This window comes from Carcharhinus amblyrhynchos, chromosome 5 (assembly GCF_965287045.1).
Source record: "Carcharhinus amblyrhynchos chromosome 5, sCarAmb.v2.hapA, whole genome shotgun sequence".
Taxonomy (NCBI): Eukaryota; Metazoa; Chordata; class Chondrichthyes; order Carcharhiniformes; family Carcharhinidae; genus Carcharhinus; species Carcharhinus amblyrhynchos.
The window spans coordinates 127,818,861-127,840,880 of NC_137328.1; the positions used below are offsets into that span (position 1 = coordinate 127,818,861).

Genomic DNA, 22,020 nt, shown 5'->3' on the forward strand with positions numbered 1-22,020 from the left:
ACAAGAACAAAGAAAATTACAGCACAGGAGCAGGCCCTTCGGCCCAGCAAGCCTGCACCGACCACGCTGCCCGACTTAACTAAAACCTCCTACCCTTCCGGGAACCATATCCTCTATTCCTATTCGTTCATGTACTTGTCCAGATGCCCGTTAAAAGTCACTACCATATCCACTTCCCCTACGTCTCCAGGCAGTGAATTCCAGGCATCCACCACTCTCTGTGTAAAAAACCTACCTTGTACATCTCTTTTAAAACTTGCCCCTCACACCTTAAGCCTATGCCCCCTAGTAATTGACTCTGGGGAAAAAGCTTCTGACTATCCACTCTGACCATGCCCCTCATAATCTTGTAGACTTCTACCATGTCTCCCCTCAACCTCCGTCGCTCCAATGAGAACAACCAAGTTTCTTCATCATCTCCTCATACTAATGTCTTCCATACCAGGTAACATCCTGATACATCTTTCTGTACCCTCTCCAAAGCCTCCACGCTCATCTGGTACTGTGGTGACTGGAATTGAACACTATATTCCAAGTGTGGCTTAACTAAGGTTCTATAAAGCTGCAATATGACTTGCCAGTTTTTAAACTCAGTACCCCAGCCGATGAAGGCAAGCATGCTGTATGCCTTTTTGACTCTGTTCCCCACCTGCATTGCCACTTCCAGTGACCTGTGTACCTGTCCACCCAGATCCCTTTGCCTATCAATACTCTTAAGGTTTCTGCCATTTACTGTATATTCCCATCTGTATTGGACTTCCAAAATGTACTACCTCACATTTGTCTGGATTAAATTCCATCTGCCATCTCCCCGTCCAAGTCTCCAACAGATCTTTATCCTGCTGTATCCTCTAATGGTCCTTATCGCTATCTGAAGTGCGGTAAAAGCCCCAATGAACAGAGCTCAACCAAGTGCCTTTGGTGGACAGTGCTGTCCCTAACATCAGGGGACGTTGCTCAACCAAGTCCTTCTGCCTGGTGTTGGTCTGAACTGCTGTGCCCAGTGACCAGTGCTGGACAAGCCCCTTTATCTGGTCTATGCCTTTATTCAAGAAAGGAGGGAAACAGAAAGAAAACTTCGATATAGGCAATCAGTAACATCCGTCAAATGGAAATTCCTAAAATTCTTCATTACAGAGGTTATGGCAGGAGCTACTTAGAAAATCATAATGGAGTCAGGCAAAATCAAGATGGATTTGTGAAATGGGATTAACTCGTTTGTTAGCTTTAGAGGAGATTCACCAGATCTTTCAAAGATTTAACTTAAAGGGGTACGACATGACAAGAGAGCTCCAAGCTATCTTTAATATTTAATGGGATTGAGGGTTATAGATAGGCCTGGCAGGTATGGATTTGATCAGCGCAACCTGTGGACCGAAGGGCCTGTTTGTGCTGTAGTGTTCTATGGTCTGCTCTTTGTTCTCCATGTGGGAGGCCGAGAATGTTTCCAGTGTCGAGGGCCAGCATGTGTGCAGGAACTGTCTCCAGCTGCAGCTCCTGGAAGCCTACGTTTCAGAGCTGCAATGGCGGCTGGGAACACTATGGAGCGAGGCGGAGAGTACCGTGGATAGCTCATATAGAGACGTGGTCACACCGCAAGCTCAGACTCCAGAGGCAAGAAAGGAATGGTTGACCACCAGGCAGAGCAAAAGAGCTCAGCAGACAGTGCAGGAATCTTTTGTGGTGCAAATGGGACTCTGGGATGATGTGTTACCTCCCTGATGCTCGGGTCAAAGATGTCTCAGAGTGGCTGCAAGACATTCTGAAGGGGGAAGGCAAACAGCCAATGATTGTAGTATACGTTAGTACAAACGACACAGGTGAAAAAAACGGGAGGTCTTAAAGACAGAATATAAGCAGCTAGGAAGCAAGCTGCAAAGAACAAAGAAAATTCCAGCACATGAACAGGCCTTTGGTCCTGCAAGCCTGGGAGGGTTTAAAGTAATATGACAGGCGGGTGGGGATCTTTTCAAGGATTTAAAGCAGGGAAATTAAGAACAAGAGGAGAAGACAGTAAGGAGAATAAGGGAAGTGAAAGGCAAAGTATTAAGGGCCAGAGTCAGATAAAGACAGAGCAAACAAAAAATAGTAGGAAAGGGAAAAGAAATGTTAAAAGTGCTCACTTTAAGGTTTTGTACCTCAATGCTTGGAGCACACTGGATGGATTAGTTGCGCAGCTAGATGTAAAAGGGTATGATATAGTTAGCATTACGGAGATGTGGCTTCAAGGTGAGCAAAGATGAGAACCAAACAATGAGGGCTCTTCAGTGTTTAGGAAGGGCAGACTGAAAGGAAAAGATGGTGGAGTTGCTTTGTTGATTAATGATGGTATTGATATGATATTGAGGAAAGGTACTAGCATAGATGATGTGGGTCAAGTTAAGAAACAGCAAGGGGCAAAAAGAATTGGTGGGGGTAGTATACAGACCACCAAATTGTGGTGGTAATGTTGGGAAAAGCATTAGACAGGAAATCAGAGATGCATGTGCTATAGGAATATCTGTGATAATGGGCGACTTTAATCTGCATATAGATTGGGTGAGTCAAATTAGTCACAGTCCAATAGAGGAGGAATTTCTGGAGTGTATACGGGTGGTTTTCTGAGCAATACGTTGAGGAAACAACAAGTGAACAGGCTGTCTTGGACTGGGTGTTGTACAGTGTGAAAGGATTATTTGGCACTTAGTTATGACAGAACCCTTGGGGACAAGTCACCATAATATGGTAGAATTCTTTGTCAAGGCGGATAGTGATGTCGTTGATCCTGAGTCATGATGTGGAGATGCTGGTGTTGGACTGGGGTAAACACAGTAAGAAGTCTCACAGCGCCAGGTTAAAGTCCCTGTTGGAGTTTAACCTGGTGTTGTGAGACTTCCTACTGTTGATTCTGAGACCAGGGTCCTGAATCTGAATAAAGGGAACTATGATGGTATAAGGCGTGAATTGGCCATGACAGACTGGGAAACATTACTGAAAGGAAAGACAGTGGACAGGCAATGGCAGGCATTTAAAGAATGAATAGATGAATTCCAAGAAGTTGTTTATCCCTGTTTAGCACAAGACTGGTAAGGAAGTTTTGGCCAAACCATGGCTTATAAGGGAAATTAGCGATGGTATTAGATTCAAGGAAGAAATGTACAAATTGGCAAGGAAAGGCAATAAATAAGTGCGGCGTGCAGGTATGGGACGGCCGTAGTTATGGGGGATTTCAATCTGCATATTGATTGGTCGACCCATGTTGGACGCGGGGGGCTGGAGGAAGAGTTCTTGGAATGCTGCCGGGATAGTTTCGTCGAACAGTGTGTGTTGGAGCCGACGAGGGAGCGAGCTATCTTGGATCTGGTGCTATGTAATGAGGCGGGTAGAATTAGGGACCTTGTGGTGAAGGATCCTCTTGGGGAGAGTGATCATTGTATGGTGGAGTTTCTGGTGCAGATGGAGGAGGAGAAAGTGGATTCCCGGACACGCGTCCTCTGTTTGAATAGAGGGGAGTATGGTAGGATGAGAGAAGAATTGGCGAATGTGGACTGGGGGAGCGCGTTGGAGGGAGGGTCTGTTGAGGAGCAGTGGAGGATCTTTAAGGAGATCTTTCTTGGTGCTCAGCGGAAATTTATTCCGATGGTCAAAAAGGATAGTAGGAAGAGAGGTAATAAGCCGTGGATAACGAAGGAGGTGAAGGAAAGTGTTAAATTAAAAGCGGAGGCGTTTAGAGTAGCTAAGAGTAGTGGGCGAGAAGAGGATTGGGAGAGGTTTAAATGTCAACAAAGATTGACAAAGAAGTTGATAAAGAGGGGTAGGAGAAACTATGAAGCTGGGCTAGCGCTTAATATAAAAAAGGATAGCAAGAGTTTTTATAAATATATAAAAAGGAAGAGGCTGGCTAGGGTGAATGTTGGTCCTTTAGAGGATGAGAAAGGGGACCTAGTGGTAGGGGATGAGGATATGGCTAAGGTATTGAATAACTTTTTTGTTTCTGTCTTCACGGAGGAGGACGTGAATAATTTGCCGGGTGTTAGCGATGGAAAGGTGGTAGGACTGGAGGGTCTTAATGACATTACTGTTACTAGAGAGGCGGTGCTCGACAGACTGGAGGGGCTGATTGTGGACAAGTCCCCAGGACCGGATGGAATGCATCCGAGGGTTCTGAAAGAAATGGCAGAGGTGATAGTGGATGCCTTGGTGGTTATTTTCCAGACGTCGCTGGATTCCGGGGAAGTGCCGGATGATTGGAAAACGGCTAATGTTACGCCGTTGTTTAAGAAGGGTGCCAGGCAAAAGGCGGGGAATTATAGGCCGGTTAGTTTAACGTCTGTGGTAGGTAAAATGTTAGAATCTGTCATTAAGGAGGAAATTGCGAGGCATCTTGAAGGCAATTGCTTGATAGAGCAGACGCAGCACGGTTTCATTAAAGGGAAGTCGTGTCTGACAAATTTACTGGAGTTCTATGAGGATGTGTCTAGGGCAGTGGATAGAGGAGAGCCGGTGGATGTGGTCTTTCTAGATTTTCAGAAGGCGTTTGACAAAGTACCTCACAAGAGGTTATTGCAGAAGGTCGAGGGACATGGAGTTGGGGGTAGGGTGTTAGCGTGGATAGAGGATTGGTTGTCAAATAGGAGGCAGAGAGTGGGGGTCAATGGGTGCTATTCGGATTGGCGGATGGTGACTAGTGGAGTGCCCCAGGGGTCGGTGCTGGGGCCTCAGCTTTTTACCATTTATATAGATGATCTGGAGGAGGGAACCGAGTGTAGGGTGTCGAAATTTGCTGATGACACCAAGATTGGGGGAACGGCAAATTGTGCGGAGGGTGTGGAGAGTCTGCAGAAGGAGCTAGATAGGCTGGGTGAATGGGCCAGGAAATGGCAAATGGAATTTAATGTTGGCAAGTGTGAGGTGGTCCACTTTGGTAGGAAGAGTGGTAGGAAGGACTATTACTTACGGGGCGAAAAACTGCAGCAGGCGACGGTGCAGAGGGACTTCGGGGTCCTTGTGCATGAGTCGCAAAAACCCAGCTTGCAGGTGCAGCAGGTGGTCAGGAAGGCAAATGGGATGCTGGCCTTCATAGCGAGGGGGATTGAATACAAAAGTAGGGAGGTCTTGCTGCAGCTGTATAGGGCATTGGTGAGGCCGCAGCTGGAGTACTGTGTGCAGTTTTGGGCGCCGCACCTGCGCAAAGATATTTTGGCCTTGGAGGGAGTGCAGAGGAGGTTTACTAGGCTGACACCGGAGTTGAGGGGGTTGAGCTATGAGGAGAGGCTGAATAAATTGGGCTTGTACTCGTTAGAGTTTAGAAGAATGAGGGGAGATCTCATTGAGACGTATAAGATGATGAATGGGATGGACAGGATAGAGGTGGAGAGACTCTTCCCGCTCAAAAAAGACAGTAGGACTAGGGGGCCCAGCCTCAAGATAAAAGGAGGGCGGTTTAGAACGGAGTTGAGGAGGAACTTCTTCACTCAAAGGGTGGTGAATCTCTGGAATTCTCTGCCCGTTGAAGTGGTGGAGGCTGCCTCGCTAAATATTTTTAAGACGCGGGTTGATGGGTTTTTGATAAGAGAGGGGATTAAGGGTTATGGGGAGAAAGCGGGAAAGTGGAACTGAGCAGCGACAGATCAGCCATGATCTTATTGAATGGCGGGGCAGGCTCGAAGGGCTGGATGGCCTACTCCTGCTCCTATTTCTTATGTTCTTATGTTCTTATTGGGAGCAGTTTAAAATTCAGCAAAGGAGGACCAAGGAATTGATTGAAAAGGGAAAAGTAGAGTTAGCTAGCAGGAAACATAAAAATTGACTGTAAAAGTTTCAATAGATATATAAAGAGCAAAAGATTTTGAAAAACGAATGTAGGTCCCTTATAGCCAGAAATGGGAGAATTCATAATGGGGAATATAGAAATAGTCGAGGAATTAAATTTGTACTTTATTCATGTCTTCCTTTGTGAAGAATGAAGCAAAGTACCAGAAGTGCTGAGAGAAACATGCTTTTGTGAGGAGTTGTAGGAAATCAGCATTAGTGGAGAAATGGTTTTGGGGGTAATTTTTAATTCATTTGTTGGACATGGGTGTCGCTGACTGGCCAGCATTTATTGCCGATCCCTGGTTGCCCTTGAGAAGGTGGTGGTGAGCTGCTGCCTTGAATCGCTGCAGTCCACCTGCTGTGGGTTGACCCATAATGTCGTTAGGGAGGGAATTCCAGGATTTTAACCCACCGACTGTGAAGGAATGGCAATATATTTCCAAGCCAGGATGGTGAGTGGCTTGGAGGGAAACTTGGAGTTGGCGGTATCCCCATGTTTCTGCTGCCCTTCTTCGACTAGATTGAAGTGGTCATGGATTTGGAAGGTGCTGTCTAAGGATCTTTGGTGAATTGCTGCAGTGCATTTTTAGATCGTACACACCGCTGTGACGGAGTGTTGGTGGTGGAGGGACTGGATGTTTGTAGATGTGGTGCCAGTCAGGTGGGCTGCTTTGTCCTGGATGGTGTCGAGCTTCTTGAGTGTTGTTGGAGCTGCACCCATCCATGCAAAAGGGAGTATTCCACTTCACTCCTGACTTGTGACTTGTAGATGGTGGACAGGCTTTGGGGAGTCAGGAGGTGAGTTACTTGCTGCAGTATTCCTAACCTCTGACCTGCTCTTGTCGCCACTGTGTTTATGTGGCAAGTCCAGTTCAGTTTCTGGTCAATGGTAACTACAGGGATGTTGACAGTGGGGGAATTTAGTGATGGTAACACCATTGAATGTCACGGAGTGGTAGTTAGAGTGTCTCTTATTGGTGATGTTCATTGGCTGGCATTTTTGTGGCGTGAAAGTTAATTGTCAGCCCAAACTTGGATATTGTCCAGATCTTGTTACATTTGAATATGGACTGCTTCTGTATCTGAGGCGTCGCAAACAGGGATGAAGATTGTGCCATCATTGGTGAACATCCCCACTTCTGATCTTGTGATGGAGGGCAGGTCTTGGGCCTAGGACACAACCCTGAGGGACTTCATAGAAAGCGGAGGAGGGTGAGTCACTGAATTTGTTCAAGACTGCATTAGATCGATCTTTGAGAGTTAAGGGTTATTAGGGCAGAGAGGAAAGTGGAATTGAGATCATAATCAGGTCAGCCGTGAGTTTGTCAAAAGGAGCAAACTCGGAAGGCCCACTGGAGCTCCTAAATCCTATGTTCCCTTGACCAGTCATGGACCAGGCTGTTCTGGCCAGACTGAAAAACTCTGTCCCATGGTCAGTGCTAAATTGTGTTCCCCTGCCTGGTGGCCAGCGCTGTCATACTTCACAACTATGGTTATTTGATGGATATGAGTTTGTGAATTGGTGGTGCTAGTTTGTTGGTTATCCTTTGCAGTTTGAGAGCAGCGTTGCTGTGAAGGTTCTGGCCAACATTCTGCTGGAACTCAATGGATTGCGAGAATTCCTTGATAGAAACTCCCAATTTGGATCTGGAACTCTAGGAAATGCAAGGTAAGATTAACAGGTGGGAAGGGCCATTTAACACTGATGAACCTTCTACCTCACGTACAGCGAAGGACCACTGGCATTCTAGGGTCCATGCAGCTCGCGCCGTCGGGTCAGTGCGGGACACCGCTCGCGCCGTCGGGTCAGTGCGGGACACCGCTCGCGCCGTCGGGTCAGTGTGGGACACCGCTCGCGCCGTCGGGTCAGTGCGGGACGCATGGTCAGTGAGGGAATCCCATGCTGTCCAGTTAGTGAGAGATATCCTGTACTGAATGAAATTGTTTTTGAACTGAGTGATTACTTATTTTTCTAGTTTTAGTGCTTCCAATGTACCACAGAGACTGCTGGGTTTCATTCGCCCTGATGGCAGCTCACAGCAAGTTCAACAAGAGCTACAAAGGAAATACCACAGTAAGCAGTTTACACACTGAACTGGAATCATTGAATTGTTTGAGAGTAAAGAAAGGCCATGCAGCTTGTGATGTTTGTGCTCCCTCTCAGAGGAACAAATTCACTTTGTACCACTCCCTCTACCTCATCCCTGTACAATGCACGTTCTTCCTCCTTCAAGTATTTATTCAATTCCCTCTTGAATGCCTCGATTGAATCTGTCTCCACCACATTGTCATGCAGCGTATTCCAGTTTCCAGCCACTTGTTACATGAAAAAGTTTTCCCTCATCACCGTTTTTTTTCAATTGCTTTAAATCTGTGTTCTATGACTTTGATTCTTCCACCAATGGGAAAAATGTCTTTCTCTCTACTCTGTACAGATCCTTCAAGGCTTTGGATATCTCTGTCTAATCTCTCAACCTTTTCCAACTTTGTCAATCTGACTGTGTAACTGAAGTCCTATCCCTGACCAATTCTCAGAAATCCTTTCTGCAATCTTTCTCTCTCTCTAATGCCTTCAGGCCGAGCCATGATTTTATATGGGTTTAACACAATTTCTTTGGCTATCCTCCAAAAAATGCAAAGCAATGTTATTCCATTGTTTAAGAAGGGTAGCAGGGATGATCCAGGAAGTTAGGCTGCATTTGGAATATAGTGTTTAATTCTGGTCGCCACACTAGGAGGCTTTGGAGAGGGTACAGAAAAGACTTACCAGGAAGTTGCCTGGTATGGAGGGCATTAGCTATGAGGAGAGGTTGGAGAAACTTAGTTTGTTCTCACTGCAACCACAGAGGTTGAAGGGAGACCTGACAGAAGTCTACAACATTGAGGGCTATGGACAGAGTGGATAGTCAAAGCTTTTTCCCAGAATTCAAGAGTCACTTACTAGGGGGCATACGTTTAAGGTGCGAGGGGCAAGGTTTCAAGGAGATGTACGCAGCATGTCTTCTACACAGAGGATGGTGGATGCCTGGAACTTGCTGCCAGGAGAAATAGTGGAAGCAGACACTATCGTGAGTTTTAAGGGCCGTCTTGACAAATACATGAATAGGATGGGAATAGAGGGAAATAGTCCCCCGAAAGGGTAAGGGGTTTTAGTTCAGTCAGGCAGCGGGCTTGGAGGGCCGAAGGGCCTGTTCTTGTGCTGCAATTTTCTTTGTTCTTTGGTATTATAGGCTGGTGAGCCTTACATCAGTGGTAGGGAAATTATTGGAAAAGATTCTTAGGGACAGGACCTAGTCACATTTGGAAATAAATGGACTTACTTGTGATAAACAGCATGGCTTTGTTACGGGGAGGTCATGCCTCACTAACCTGATGGAATTTTTTGAGGAAGTGATGAAGATGATAGATGTGGGAAAGGCAATGGATGTTGGGAAATATTCATCCTGGAGTTCAGTTACTAGTAGTGTACCCAGGGATCTGTTTTGGGGCCACTGCTGTTTGTCATTTTTATAAATGACCTAGATGAGGGTGTAGAAGGATGGGTTAGTAAATTTGCTGACGATTCCAGAGGAGTTGTAGACAGTGAGGATGGATGTTACAGTTTGCAGAGGGACATAGATAAACTGCAGAGCTGGGCTGAGAGGTGGCAAATGGAGTTTAATGCGAAAAAGCGTGAGGTGATTCACTTCGGAAGGAGTAACAGGAGTACAGAATATAGGGCTAATGGAAGGACTCTTGGTAGTGTCGACGAGCGGTGTCCATGTGCATAGCTCCCTGAAAGTTGGCACCCAGGTTGATAAGTTTGTTAAGAAGGCGTACGGTGTGTTAGCTTTTATTGGTAGAGGGACTGAATTTCAGAGCTGTGAGGTCATGTTGCCACTGTACAAAACTCTGGTGCAGCTGCACTTGGAGTATTGCGTACAGTTCTGGTCGCCGCATTATAAGAAAGATGTGGAAGCATTGGAAAGGGTGCAGAGGAGGTTTACCAGGATGTTGCCTGGTATGGTGGGAAGGTCTTATGAGGAAAGGCTGAGGGACTTGAGGTTATTTTCATTAGAGAGAAGAAGTTTAAGAGGTGACCTAATTGAGGCATACAAGATGATCAGAGGGTTAGATAGGGTGGACAGTGAGAGCCTTTTTCCTCAGATGGTGATGGCTAACACGAGGGGTCATAGCTTTAAATTGAGGGGTGGTAATTAGAGGACAGATGTTAGAGGTAGATTCTTTACTCAGAGGGTAGTAAGGATGTGGAATGCCCTGCCTGCAGCTGTTGTGGACTCGCCAACTGTTAAGGGCATTCAAATGGTCAGTGGATAGGCATATGGATAACATTGGAATAGTTTAGGTTAGAGGGTCATTAGATTGGTTCCACTGGTCGGTGCGACATCGAGGGCCGAAGGGCTTGTACTGTGCTGTAATGTTCTATGTTCTATGAGTACATGAATAGGGTGGGAATGGAAGGATACGAACTCTGTAACTGCATACGGCTTTAGTTTAGGCAGGTATCGTGGTCAGCGCAAGTTGGACGGCCTGTTCCTGTGCTGTGTTTTCTTGGTTCTTTATTCTATGCCTCATCTATGCAGATTACAGGGTCAACGGCAGTGTTCTAAGGAATGTGGAGGAACAGAGAGATCTTGGGGTTCAGATCCACAGATCTCTGAAGGTTACCACTCAAGTGGATAGAGCCACGAAGAAGGCTTATAGTGTGTTAGCATTTATTAACAGGGGATTTGAGTCTCAGAGCTATGGGGTTATGCTGCAACTATACCGGACATTGGTGAGACCACATCTGGAATATTGTGTTCAGTTCTGGTCACCTCACTATAAGAAGGATGTGGAAGCATTGGAGAGAGTGCAGAGGAGATTTACCAGGATGCTGCCTGATTTGGAGGGTAGGTCTCTTTAGAATATAAAAGCAGGGAGGTCTTGCTGCGACTGTACAGGGCACTGGTGAGGCCGCAGCTGGAGTACTGTGTGCAGTTTTGGTCGCCGCACTTGCGCAAGGATATTTTGGCCTTGGAGGGAGTGCAGAGGAGGTTCATTAGGCTGATACTGGAGATGAGGGGGTTGGACTATGAAGAGAGGCTGAATAGACTGGGTCTGTACTCGTTGGAGTTTAGAAGGATGAGGGGGGATCTTATAGAGACATATAAGATAATGAAGGGGATGGATAGGGTAGAGGTAGAGAGATTCTTCCCGCTCAGAAAGGACAGCAGGACTAGAGGGCACAGCCTCAAGGTAAGGGGGGGGGAGGGGGGGACAGTTTAGAACGGAGTTGAGGAGGAACTTCTTCACTCAAAGGGTGGTGAATCTCTGGAATTCTCTGCCCGTTGAAGTGGTGGAGGCTACCTCACTAAATATTTTTAAGACACGGGTAGATAGGTTTTTGGTAGGCAAGGGAATTAAGGGTTATGGGGAGAAAGCGGGAAAGTGGAACTGAGCCACTTCAGATCAGCCATGATCTTATTGAATGGTGGGGCAGGCTCGAAGGGCTAGATGGCCTACTCCTGCTCCTATTTCTTATGTTCTTATGTCTTATGCGGAAAGGTTGAGGGAGCTGGGGCTTTTCTCTTTAGAGTGGAGGAGGATGAGAGGAGACTTAATAGAGGTTTATAAGATGATGAGGGGGATAGATAGAATGGAAGTGCAGAGACTATTTCCTCTGATAGATGTAGCTGTTACTTGGGGGCATAACTCTAAGGTTCATGATGGGAGATACAGGAGGGATGTCTGAGGTAGATTCTTTACTCAGAGAGTGGTTGGGATGTGGAATGCACTGCCTGCTGTGATAGTGGAGTCGGACACTTTAGGTTATTGGATAGGCACGTGGAGCACACCAGAATGATCGGGAGGGGTTAGCTTGATCTTGGGATTGGACATAGCTCGGCACAACATTGAGGGCCGAAGGGCCTGTACTGTGCTGTAATGTTCTGTGTTCTATTAGATGAAGCCCAGGACACTGTCTGCTTTATTAAGCACTCTCAGCCTCTCCTGCCACATTCAATTGTGCACATACAAACTCAGGTCCATCTGCTCCTGCACTCCCCGCCCCGCTCTCCTTTCCCCCTCCTTTAGAATTGTACTCTCCATAAGAATATGAGAATGAGGAGCAGGAGTCAGAGAGGTTTTCAGCATGAACATTGGCCATTCAGACCCTCGAGCCTGCTCCACCATTCAATATGATTATAGCTGATCTTGTCTTGGCCTCAACTCCAACTTCCTGCCTGTTCCCATAACTCTTCATCCTGTTAGTAATTAAAAACCCATCCATCTAGTCAAATTTGATTTTTGTTCTGGCTTCCACTGCACTCTGAGGGAGAGATTTCCACAGATTCACCACTCTTTGAAGTAATTGCTCCTTATTTCTGTTTTAAATCAGCCACCGTTTAGCCAAAAAATCTGGTCTCTTGTTCTAGAATGTCCAACTAAGGGAAACATCCAATTTATGTTGACCCTCTTGATCCCCTTTAGCATCTTATATACCTCAATCAGATCTCCTCTTGCCTTTCTGAACTCCAGTGAGTATAGGCCTAACCTGTTCAGTCTGTCTTCGTAAGGCAAGCCTTTCATCCCTGGAACCAATTTAATGAACTGTCTGTGAATAACCACACATCAATTCCAAATTTAGAGTCCATCTTGGACAAAGAAGAAGTACATGGAGAAGACTGGCCAGTGGACTTGCCCAGGGTGCAGTGTTAGCCTCAATATTGTTCAATATATACACAAAATGACTGCCAACAACTACACCCCATCCCCTGTACAAACTAAGTAAAATTGCTTAGCTGTAGGGATTTGCATTCACTGAATAAATAAAAAAGGCCCCAAGATAATCCCACTGGCCTTTCCCCATAACCCTGTACCAATGCCCAAACTAATCCCCTTCTTCCCATAGCCCTGTGTCAATCTCCAAACTAATCCCACTGCTGTGTTTTCTTTCCATTGCCTTGTATCAATACCTAAACTAACCTCATTGCCCCACTCTCTCCCTATAGCCCTGTATCAATAATGAATTAATTCCACTGTCCCTCAAGTCCCCAATCACTTGTCCCACTCCTTCCCCATAGCCCTAATTCAATCCCCAAGCTAATCCCACTGCCCCACTCTGTCCCCATAGCCATGTATCAGTCCCCAAACTAATCCCACTGCCCCGCTCTCTCCCCATAGCCCTATATCAGTAATTCATTTCATTATTCCACAGGTGTGAAAACTGTGATACCAGAAATTGGGAGGGATGGGTTAGTCAGTTCGCCGACAATACGAAGGTTGGTGGTGTTGTGGATAGTCTGGAGGGATGTCAGAAGTTGCAGCGTGACATAGATGAGATGCAAGACTGGGCGGAGAAGTGGCAGATGGATTTCAACGCAGATAAATGTGTAGTGGTCCATTTTGGCAGGACCAATGGGATGAAGGAGTACAATATCAAGGGTAGGAGTCTTAGCAGTGTTGAGGAGCAGAAGGACCTTGGGGTCCGGGTCCATAGGACACTCAAATTGGCCTCGCAGGTGGAGGATGTGGTCAAGAAGGCGTATGGTGTACTGGCCTTCATTAATCGAGGGATTGAGTTTCGGAGTTGGGAGGTAATGCTGCAACTTTATAAGACCCTTGTCAGACCCCACTTGGAGTACTGTGCGCAGTTCTGGTTGCCTCACTACAGGAAGGATGTGGAAGCTATTGAAAGGGTACAAAGGAGATATACAAGGATGTTGCCTGGATTGGGAGGCATGCCTTATGAAGATAGGTTGAGGGAGCTTGGTCTCCTCCCTGGAGAGACGAAGGTTGAGAGGCGACCTGATAGAGGTTTATAAAATGTTGAGAGGAATAGATAGAGTGGATTCTCAGAGGCTATTTCCCAGGGCTGAAATGGTCACGACGAGAGGATACAGGTTTAAGATGCTGGGAAGCAAGAACAGAGGAGATGTTAGGGGTAAGTTTTTCGTTCAGAGGGTGGTGAGTGAGTGGAATCGGCTGCCGTCGGTAGTGGTAGAGGCGAACTCACTGGGGTCTTTTTAAAAGACTTCTGGATGAGTATATGGGATTTAATGGGATTGGGAGTTACAGATAGTTCTATGGCTAGGTAGGTATGGATGCGATAGATGCAACTTGTGCTGTGGTATTCTATGTTCTGTGATATGTTGTTCAGTTTTATGAAATGCGACATGGAGATTGGGGATATAGCGTTTCAGAATTGTCAAGGGCTTTGTCAATGGCAGGTCGTGCCTTACGAGCCTAGTTGAGTTCTTTTAAAATGTGACTTAACACATTGACAAAGGAAGAGCGGTGGATGTGGTTTATATGGACTTCAGTGAAGCATTCGATAAGGTCCCCCATGCAAGACTTCTTGAAAAAGTGAGAGGGTATGGGATCCAAGGGACTGTTGCCTTGTGGATCCAGAACTGGCTTGCCTGCAGAAGGCAGAGAGTGGTTGTGGATGGGTCTTTTTCTGCATGGAGGTCGGTCACCAGTGGAGTGCCCCAGGGATCTGTTCTAGGGCCCTTGCTGTTTGTAATTTTCATAAATGACCTGGATGAGGAAGTGGAGGGATGGGTTGCTAAGTTTGCCGACGATACGAAGGTTGGTGGTGTTATGGATAGTCTGGAGGGATTTCAGAAGTTGCAGTGAGACACAGATAGGATGCAAGACTGGGTGGAGAAGTGGCAGATGGACTTGAACGTGGATAAATGTGTTGTGGTCCATTTTGGCAGGACCAATGGGATGAAGGAGTACAATATCAAGGATAGGACTCTTAGCAGTGTAGAGGAGCAGAAGGACCTTGTGGTTCGGGTCCATCGGACTCTTAAATCGGCCTTGCAGGTGGAGGATGTGGTCAAGAAGGCGTATGGTATACTAGCCTTCATTAATCGAGGGATTGAGTTTAGGAGTCGGGTGATAATGCTGCAACTTGATAAGACCCTTGTCAGACCTCACTTGGAGTACTGTGTGCAGTTCTGGTCGCCTCACTATAGGAAGGATGTGGAAACTATTGAGAAGGTACAGAGGAGATGTCCAAGGATGTTGCCTGGATTGGGAGGCATGCCTTATGAGGATAGGTTGAGGGAGCTTGGTCTCTTCTCCCTGGAGAGACGAAGGACGAGAGGTGACCTGATAGAGGTTTATAAGATATTGAGAGGTATAGAGAGGGTGGATTCTCAGAGGCTATTTCCCAGGGCTCAAATGGTCGCTACGAGAGGACACAGGTTTAAGGTGCTGGGGAGTAGGTACGGAGACCTTGTCAGGGGTAAGTTTTTCACTCGGGGTGGTGAGTAAGTGGAATCGGCTGCCGTCGGTGGTGGTGGAGCCGAACTCGTTGGGGTCTTTTAAGAGACTTCTGGATGAGTACATGGGATTTAATGGGATTGAGGGTTATAGATAGACCTGGTAGGTATGGATATGATCGGCGCAACATGTGGGCCGAAGGTGGGTTTTTGCTGTAGTGTTCTTTGTTCTAAAATCTCGGAATATGTTCCTCATATTGGTGTACATATGCATATCCATACTGTGCAGTATGTTAAAGTTTTAATGGCCTTGGGCCCTGCCTCAGTACTAATCTATTGCTTTCTCCCCCAGCCGAAGCACAGGCCTATGAGAAGCTATCATTGCAGGGTATACAGCAGCTACTCCATTACACCTGTCAGACCCTGGCTTTGTGGAAGCTACTCTGTGATCACCAGTTCAGCATAGTCATCGCGGATTTACAGAAGGTACCTTTTTAATTTATTTATGGAATGTGGTAACCATATACAAGGTCAATCCCTTGGTGTTGGATTAGTTTGTTCAACAGCTGCGCCCCATGTTGTCGAGATATTGGGTTACCAGGCAATACCCTGTACACAACTCTGGTGCAGCCGCACTTGGAGTACTGTGTGCAGCTCTGGTCCCCACATTACAGGAAGGATGTGGAGGCTTTGGAGAGGGTGCAGAGGAGGTTTACCAGGATGTTGCCTGGTATGGAGGGGAAGTCCTATGAGGAGAGACTGAGGGATTTGGGGTTGTTTTCGCTAGAAAGAAGGCGGCTAAGAGGGGATCTTATTGAAACATATAAGATGATTAGAGGTTTAGATAGGGTGGACAGTGATAGCCTTTTTCCTCGGATGGAGAAAGCTAGCACGAGGGGGCATGGCTTTAAATTAAGGGGGGGTAGTTATAGGACGGATGTTGGGGTAGGTTCTTTACCCAGAGGGTGGTGAGGGATTGGAATGCCCTGCCTGCTGCAGTTGTAAATGCGCCTAGTTTGGGGGCGTTTAAGAGATCCGTGGATAGGTTTATGGACGAAAAGGGATTGGTTTAGATTGGTGGGTCATTGTTTTTTAACTGGTCGGCGCAACACCGTGGGCCGAAGGGCCTGTTCTGCGCTGTAATGTTCTATGTTCTATGTACCCTGGTAATTCTTTTCTGTACCCTTTCCCAAGTGTCCACGTCCTTCTGGTAGTGTAATGACCAGAATTGAACTCTATATTCCAAGTGTGGTCTAACTAAGGTTCTATAAAGTTGCAACATAACTTGTCAATTTTTAAACTGAGTGCCCTGGCTGATGAAGGCAAGCATGCTATATGCCTTCCTGACTACCTTCTCCACCTGCATTGCCACATTCAGTGATCTGGTCCCTGTACACACAGATCCCTCTGCCTCTCAGTACTCTTAAGGGTTCTGCCATATACTGTATATTTCTTATCTTTATTAGACTTTCCAAAATGCATTACCTCACATTTGTCTGGGTTAAATCCGATCTGACATTTCTTTGCCCAAGTCTCCAACTGATCTGTATCCTGCTGTAATCTTTGATGGTCCTCATCACTATCTGCAAATCCACTAACCATTGTGTCATCTTCAAACTTACTAATGAAACCAGTAAGGTCTTCCTCCAAATCATTTATATATATTACAAACAACAAAGGTCCGAGCACTGACCCCTGAGGAACGCCACTTGTCACAGCCCTGTATTCAGAAACACACCCTTCCACTGCTACCCTCTATCTTCTTTGACCAAGCCAGTTTTGTATCCACCTTGCTAGTTCAACTCTGATCTCATGCGACTTCACCTTCTGCACCAGTCTGCCATGAGGGACCTTGTCAAAGGCCTTACTCAAGTCCATGTAGACAACATCCACTGCCCTACCCTCATCAATCATCTTCGTCACTTCCTCAAAAAACTCGATCAAGTTAGTGAGACACGACCCCCCCCCCACCCCACTTCACAAAACCATGCTGCCTCTTGCTAATATCTCCACTTATTTCCACATGGGAATAAATTCTGTCTCAAAGAATCCTCTCCCAATAATTTCCCTACCACTGTTGTAAGGCTCACCGGCCTGGAATTAGCTGGATTATTCTTGCTACCCTCCTTAAACAAAGGAACAACATTGGCTATTCTCCAATCCTTTGGTATCTCCTCCGTAGCCAGTGAGGATACAAAAATTTCTCTCAAGGCCCCAGCAATTTCCTCCCTTGCTTCTCTCAGTATTCTGGGGTATATCCCATCAGGCTCTGGCAACTTGTCTACCTTAATATTTCTCAAGAACCCCAATACCACCTCATTTTTGATCTCAACATGAGTCAAACTATTACACACCCTTTCCCAGATTCATAATCCATCAAGTCCTTTGGTGAATACTGGCACAAAGTACTCATTTAATACCACGTCCATTTCCACTGGCTCCATGCATAGTTTCTCTCCCTGTCCTTGAGTGGGCCAACCCTCTCCCTAGCTACTCTTGCTCTTTATATATGTATAAAAAGCCTTAGAATTTTCCTTAATGATACAGTCGTTGAGTCATAGAGGTTTACAGCATGGAAACAAGCCCTTCAGCCCAACTTGTCCATGCCACCCTTTTTTTTGTAAAACCCCTAAGCTAATCCCAATTTCCTGCATTTGGCCTATATCCCTCTATACCCATCGTACCCATGTAACTATCTGAATGCTTTTTAAAAGACAAAATTGTACCCGCCTCGACTACTACCTCTGGCAGCTTGTTCCAGATACTCACCATCCTCTGTGTGTGAAAAAATTGCCCCTCTGGCCACTTTCGTATCTCTCTCCTCTCACCTTAAACCTCTGCCCTCCAGTTTTAGACTCGGTGACCCCTTTTGGGCCCCCCTTAATCCTGGTAACAATTGTGGATAATGTCTTGAGATGAACAGAAAGTTGGTTAGCAGATAGAAAGCATAGTTGGCATAAATGGGCCTTTTTCTGATTAGCAGGCAGTGACTAGTGGGGTCTTGCAGGGATCTGTGCTGGGACCCCAACTGTTCCCATATTAATGTTTTGGAAGAAGGAATTAAATGTTTCAGCTCCAAATTTGCAGATGGTACAAAGTTGGGAGAGAGGGTGAACTGTCAGGAGGATACAGAGATGCTTCAGCATGATTTTGACAGGCTGAGTGAATTGGCAAAGTAAAAAGTCTGACAACACCAGGTTTTAGTCCAACCTATTTATTTGATAATATACTCAGAAGCTTTCGGGGTTAGCCCCTTCGTCAGGTGAATGGAGAGTTCTGGCCTCAGACAGAGCATATAAAGCACAGACAGTTTAGAGATTACTGATTAGAATGCGAATCCTTACACCTAACCTGCTGTTCAAGACCTGAAGTGGCTGATAAGGTAGATGAGCTTAGGGCGTGGATTGCTGTTTGGGATTGTGATGTAGTGGCCATTACGGAGACTTGGATGTCTCAGGGACAGGACTGGGTACTTCAGGTGCCAGGCTTCAGGTGCTTCAGGAAGGACAGGGAGGGTGGCAGAAGGGGTGGTGGAGTGGCACTGTTGATCAGGGACAGTGTCATGGCTGCAGAGAAAGAGGATGTCGTGGAGGGACTGTCTACAGAATCTCTGTGGGTGGAAGTTACAAACAGCAAAGGGTCGAAAACTTTGCTGGGTGTATTCTATAGGCCGCCCAATAGTGACAGGGAAGTTGAGGTGCAGATAGGGAAACAGATTCTAGAGAGATGTAGTAATAAGAGTTGTCGTGATGGGAGACTTCAATTTCCCAAACATCGACTGGAATATCCCTAGGGTAAGGGGTTTGGACGGGGAGGAGTTTGTTAGGTGTGTTCAGGAAGGTTTCCTGACACAGTATGTGGATAAGCCTACGAGGGGAGAGGCTGTACTTGACCTGGTGCTGGCGAATGAACCAGGGCAGGTGATGGATCTTTCGGTAGGAGAGCATCTTGGAAATGGTGACCATAATTCTATCTCCTTCACAATTGCATTGGAACGAGATAGGATCAGGCAGGCTAGGAAGGTGTTTGTCTGGAGTAAGGGGAAATACGAAGAAGTCAGGAAGATACTTGGACAAATAAACTGGAAGGAGGCGTTCTTAGGGAAAAGTACCGAAGGAAGGTGGCAGATATTCAAGGAATGTGTGTCTGGAGCTCTGAATGACAACATTCCGATGAGACAAGGGGGTTTTGGTAGGTCGTGGGAACCGTGGTGCACAAAGGCTGTGTTGAACCTAGTCAGGAGGAAAGGGAAGGTGTATAAGAGGTTCAGGGAATTAGGAGAGGTTAAAGATCTTGAGGAGTATAAGGACTGTAGGAAGGAACTTAAAAGGGAAATTAGGAGAGCCAGAAGGGGTCATGAGAAGACCTTGGCGGGTAAGATTAAGGAGAATCCCAAGGCCTTCTATAAATATGCGAAAGGTAAAAGGATAAGAAGAGAAGGGATAGGACCTATAAAAGGTGAGGGGGGAAAGGTTTGTGTGGAACCAGAAGAAATGGCAGAGGTGCTTAACGAGTACTTCGCCTCAGTATTCACAGTGGAAGCTGATCTGGGTAAGTAAGTTCGCTGATGACACTAAGGTCGGTGGTGTTGTGGATGGTCTGGAAGGATGGCAAAAGTTGCAGCAGGACGTAGATAGGATGCAGGACTGGGCGGAGAAGTGGCAGATGGACTTCAACGCGGATAAATGTGTAGTCGTCCATTTTGGCAGAACCAACGGGATGGACGAGTACACTATCAAGGGCAGAAGTCTGAGTAGTGTTGAAGAGCAGAAGGATCTTGGGGTCCGGGTCCACAGGACTCTTAAATCGGCCTCGCAGGTGGAGGAGGTGGTCAAGAGGGCGTATGGTGTACTGGCCTTCATTAATCGAGGGTTTGAGTTTAGGAGTCGGGAGGTAATGCTGCAACTTTATAAGACCCTTGTCAGGCCTCATTTAGAGTATTGTGCGCAGTTCTGGTCGCCTCACTATAGGAAAGATGTAGAAGCTATTGAAAGGGTACAGAGGAAATTTACAAGGATGTTGCCTGGACTGGGAGGCATGCCTTATGAAGTTAGGTTGAGGGAGCTGGGACTCTTTTCCCTGGAGAGACAAAGGTTGAGAGGCGACCTGATAGAAGTTTACAAAATGTTGAGAGGAATAGATAGGGTGGACTCTCAGAGGCTATTTCCCCGGGTTGAAATGGTTGCTACGAGAGGACACAGATTTAAGGTGCAAGGAGGGAAGTTCAGAAGTGATGTTAGGGGTAAGTTTTTCACTCAGAGGGTGGTGAGTGAATGGAATCGGCTGCCGTCAGTGGTGGTGGAGGCGAACTCGCTGGGGTCTTTTAAAAGACTTCTGGATGAGTATATGGGGTTTAATGAGATTGAGGGTTATAGATAGGTCTGTAGGTTGGTAGGTGTTGATGTGATCGGCGCAACTCGTGGGCCGAAGGGCCTGTTTGTGCTGTAGTGTTCTATGTTCTATAATGTGAGTGGAAGGAGCACCGATCACAGGTTAAAGAGATGTGTATTGTCTCCAGACAGTACAGTAAGTGAGGTTTTGCAAACCCAGGCAAGTCACGGGGGTTACAGATAGTGCGACATGAACCCAAGATCCCTGTTGAGACCGTCCTCATGTGTGCGGAACTTGGCTATCAGTCTCTGTTCAGCGACTCTGCGCAGTCGTGTGTTGTGAAGGCTGCCTTGGAGAATGCTTACCCGAAGGTCAGAGGCTGAATGCCCGTGACCACTGAAGTGTTCGCCAACAGGAAGGGAACAGTCTTGCCTGGTGATTGTCGAGCGATGTTCATTCATCCGTTGTCGTAGCGTCTGCATGGTCTCCCCAATGTACCATGCTTCGGGACATCCTTTCTTGCAACGTATCAGGTAGACAATGTTGGCCGAGTTGCAAGAGTATTTACCATGTACCTGGTGGATGGTATTCTCACGTGTGATGATGGTATCCATGTCGATGATCCGGCATGTCTTGCAGAGGTTGCTGTGGCAGGGTTGTGTGGTATTGTGGTCACTGTTCTCCTGAAGGCTGGGTAGTTTGCTGCGAACAATGGTCTGTTTGAGGTTGTGTGGTTGTCTGAAGGCAAGATGTGGGGATGGCCCTGGCGAGATGTTCGTCTTCATCAATGATATGTTGAAGACTCCGGAGAAGATGTCGTAGCTTCTCCGCTCCGGGGAAGTACTGGACGACGAAGGGTACTCTGTCCACTGTGTCCCGTGTTTGTCTTCTGAGGAGATCGGTGCGGGGTTGCAAAACCTTACTTACTGTACTGTCTGGAGACAATACACATCTCTTTAACCTGTGATCAGTGCTCCTTCCACTCACATTATCAGCCACTTCAGGTCTTGAACAGCAGGTTCGGTGTAAGGATTCGCATTCTAATCAGTAATCTCTAAACTGTCTGTGCTTTATATGCTCTGTCTGAGGCCAGAACTCTCCATTCACCTGACGAAGGGGCTAACCCCGAAAGCTTGTGAGTATATTATCAAATAAATAGGTTGGACTAAAACCTGGTGTTGTCAGACTTTTTACTGTGTTTACGCCAGTCCAACGCCGGCATACCCACATCATGAATTGGCAAACACATGGCACAGTTGTTAGCACTGCTACCTCACAGCGCCAGGGACCCAGGTTCAATTCCGGCCTCGGGCCACTGTCTTTGGAGTTTACACATTCTTCCTGTGTCTGCGTGGGTTTCCTCTGGATGCTCCGGTTTCCTCCCACAGTCCAAAGATGTGTGGGTTAGGTTGACTGGCCATACTAAATTGACCGTAGTGTCAAGGGAATGAGCAATGTAAATATGTGGGATTACAGGAACCAGGTCTGGGTGAGATTGTGATCAGTGCAGACCCGATGGGCCAAATGGCCTCCTTGAGCACTACAGGGATTCGATGGCAGATGCAGAACAATGTGGATAAATATGAGATTATCCACTTTGGTAGCAATAATATAAAGACAGATTATTACTTGAATGGGTGAAAATTGAGAAGGGTGGGTACTCAGCGAGCCATTCAGGCACTGA

General features: G+C 46.6%; 1 protein-coding gene across 1 annotated transcript in view; it reads left to right on the plus strand.

Annotated features, from left to right (window-relative positions):
- Positions 1 to 22,020, plus strand: part of nup155 (nucleoporin 155) — a 242,618-nt gene that overhangs the window by 134,127 nt on the left and 86,471 nt on the right. Inside the window, exons 19-21 of the mRNA XM_080189562.1 lie at positions 7,347 to 7,462; positions 7,770 to 7,867; positions 15,358 to 15,491. Of these exons, the coding sequence (XP_080045688.1) occupies positions 7,347 to 7,462; positions 7,770 to 7,867; positions 15,358 to 15,491 (348 nt within the window). The remainder of the gene's footprint in view (positions 1 to 7,346; positions 7,463 to 7,769; positions 7,868 to 15,357; positions 15,492 to 22,020) is intronic.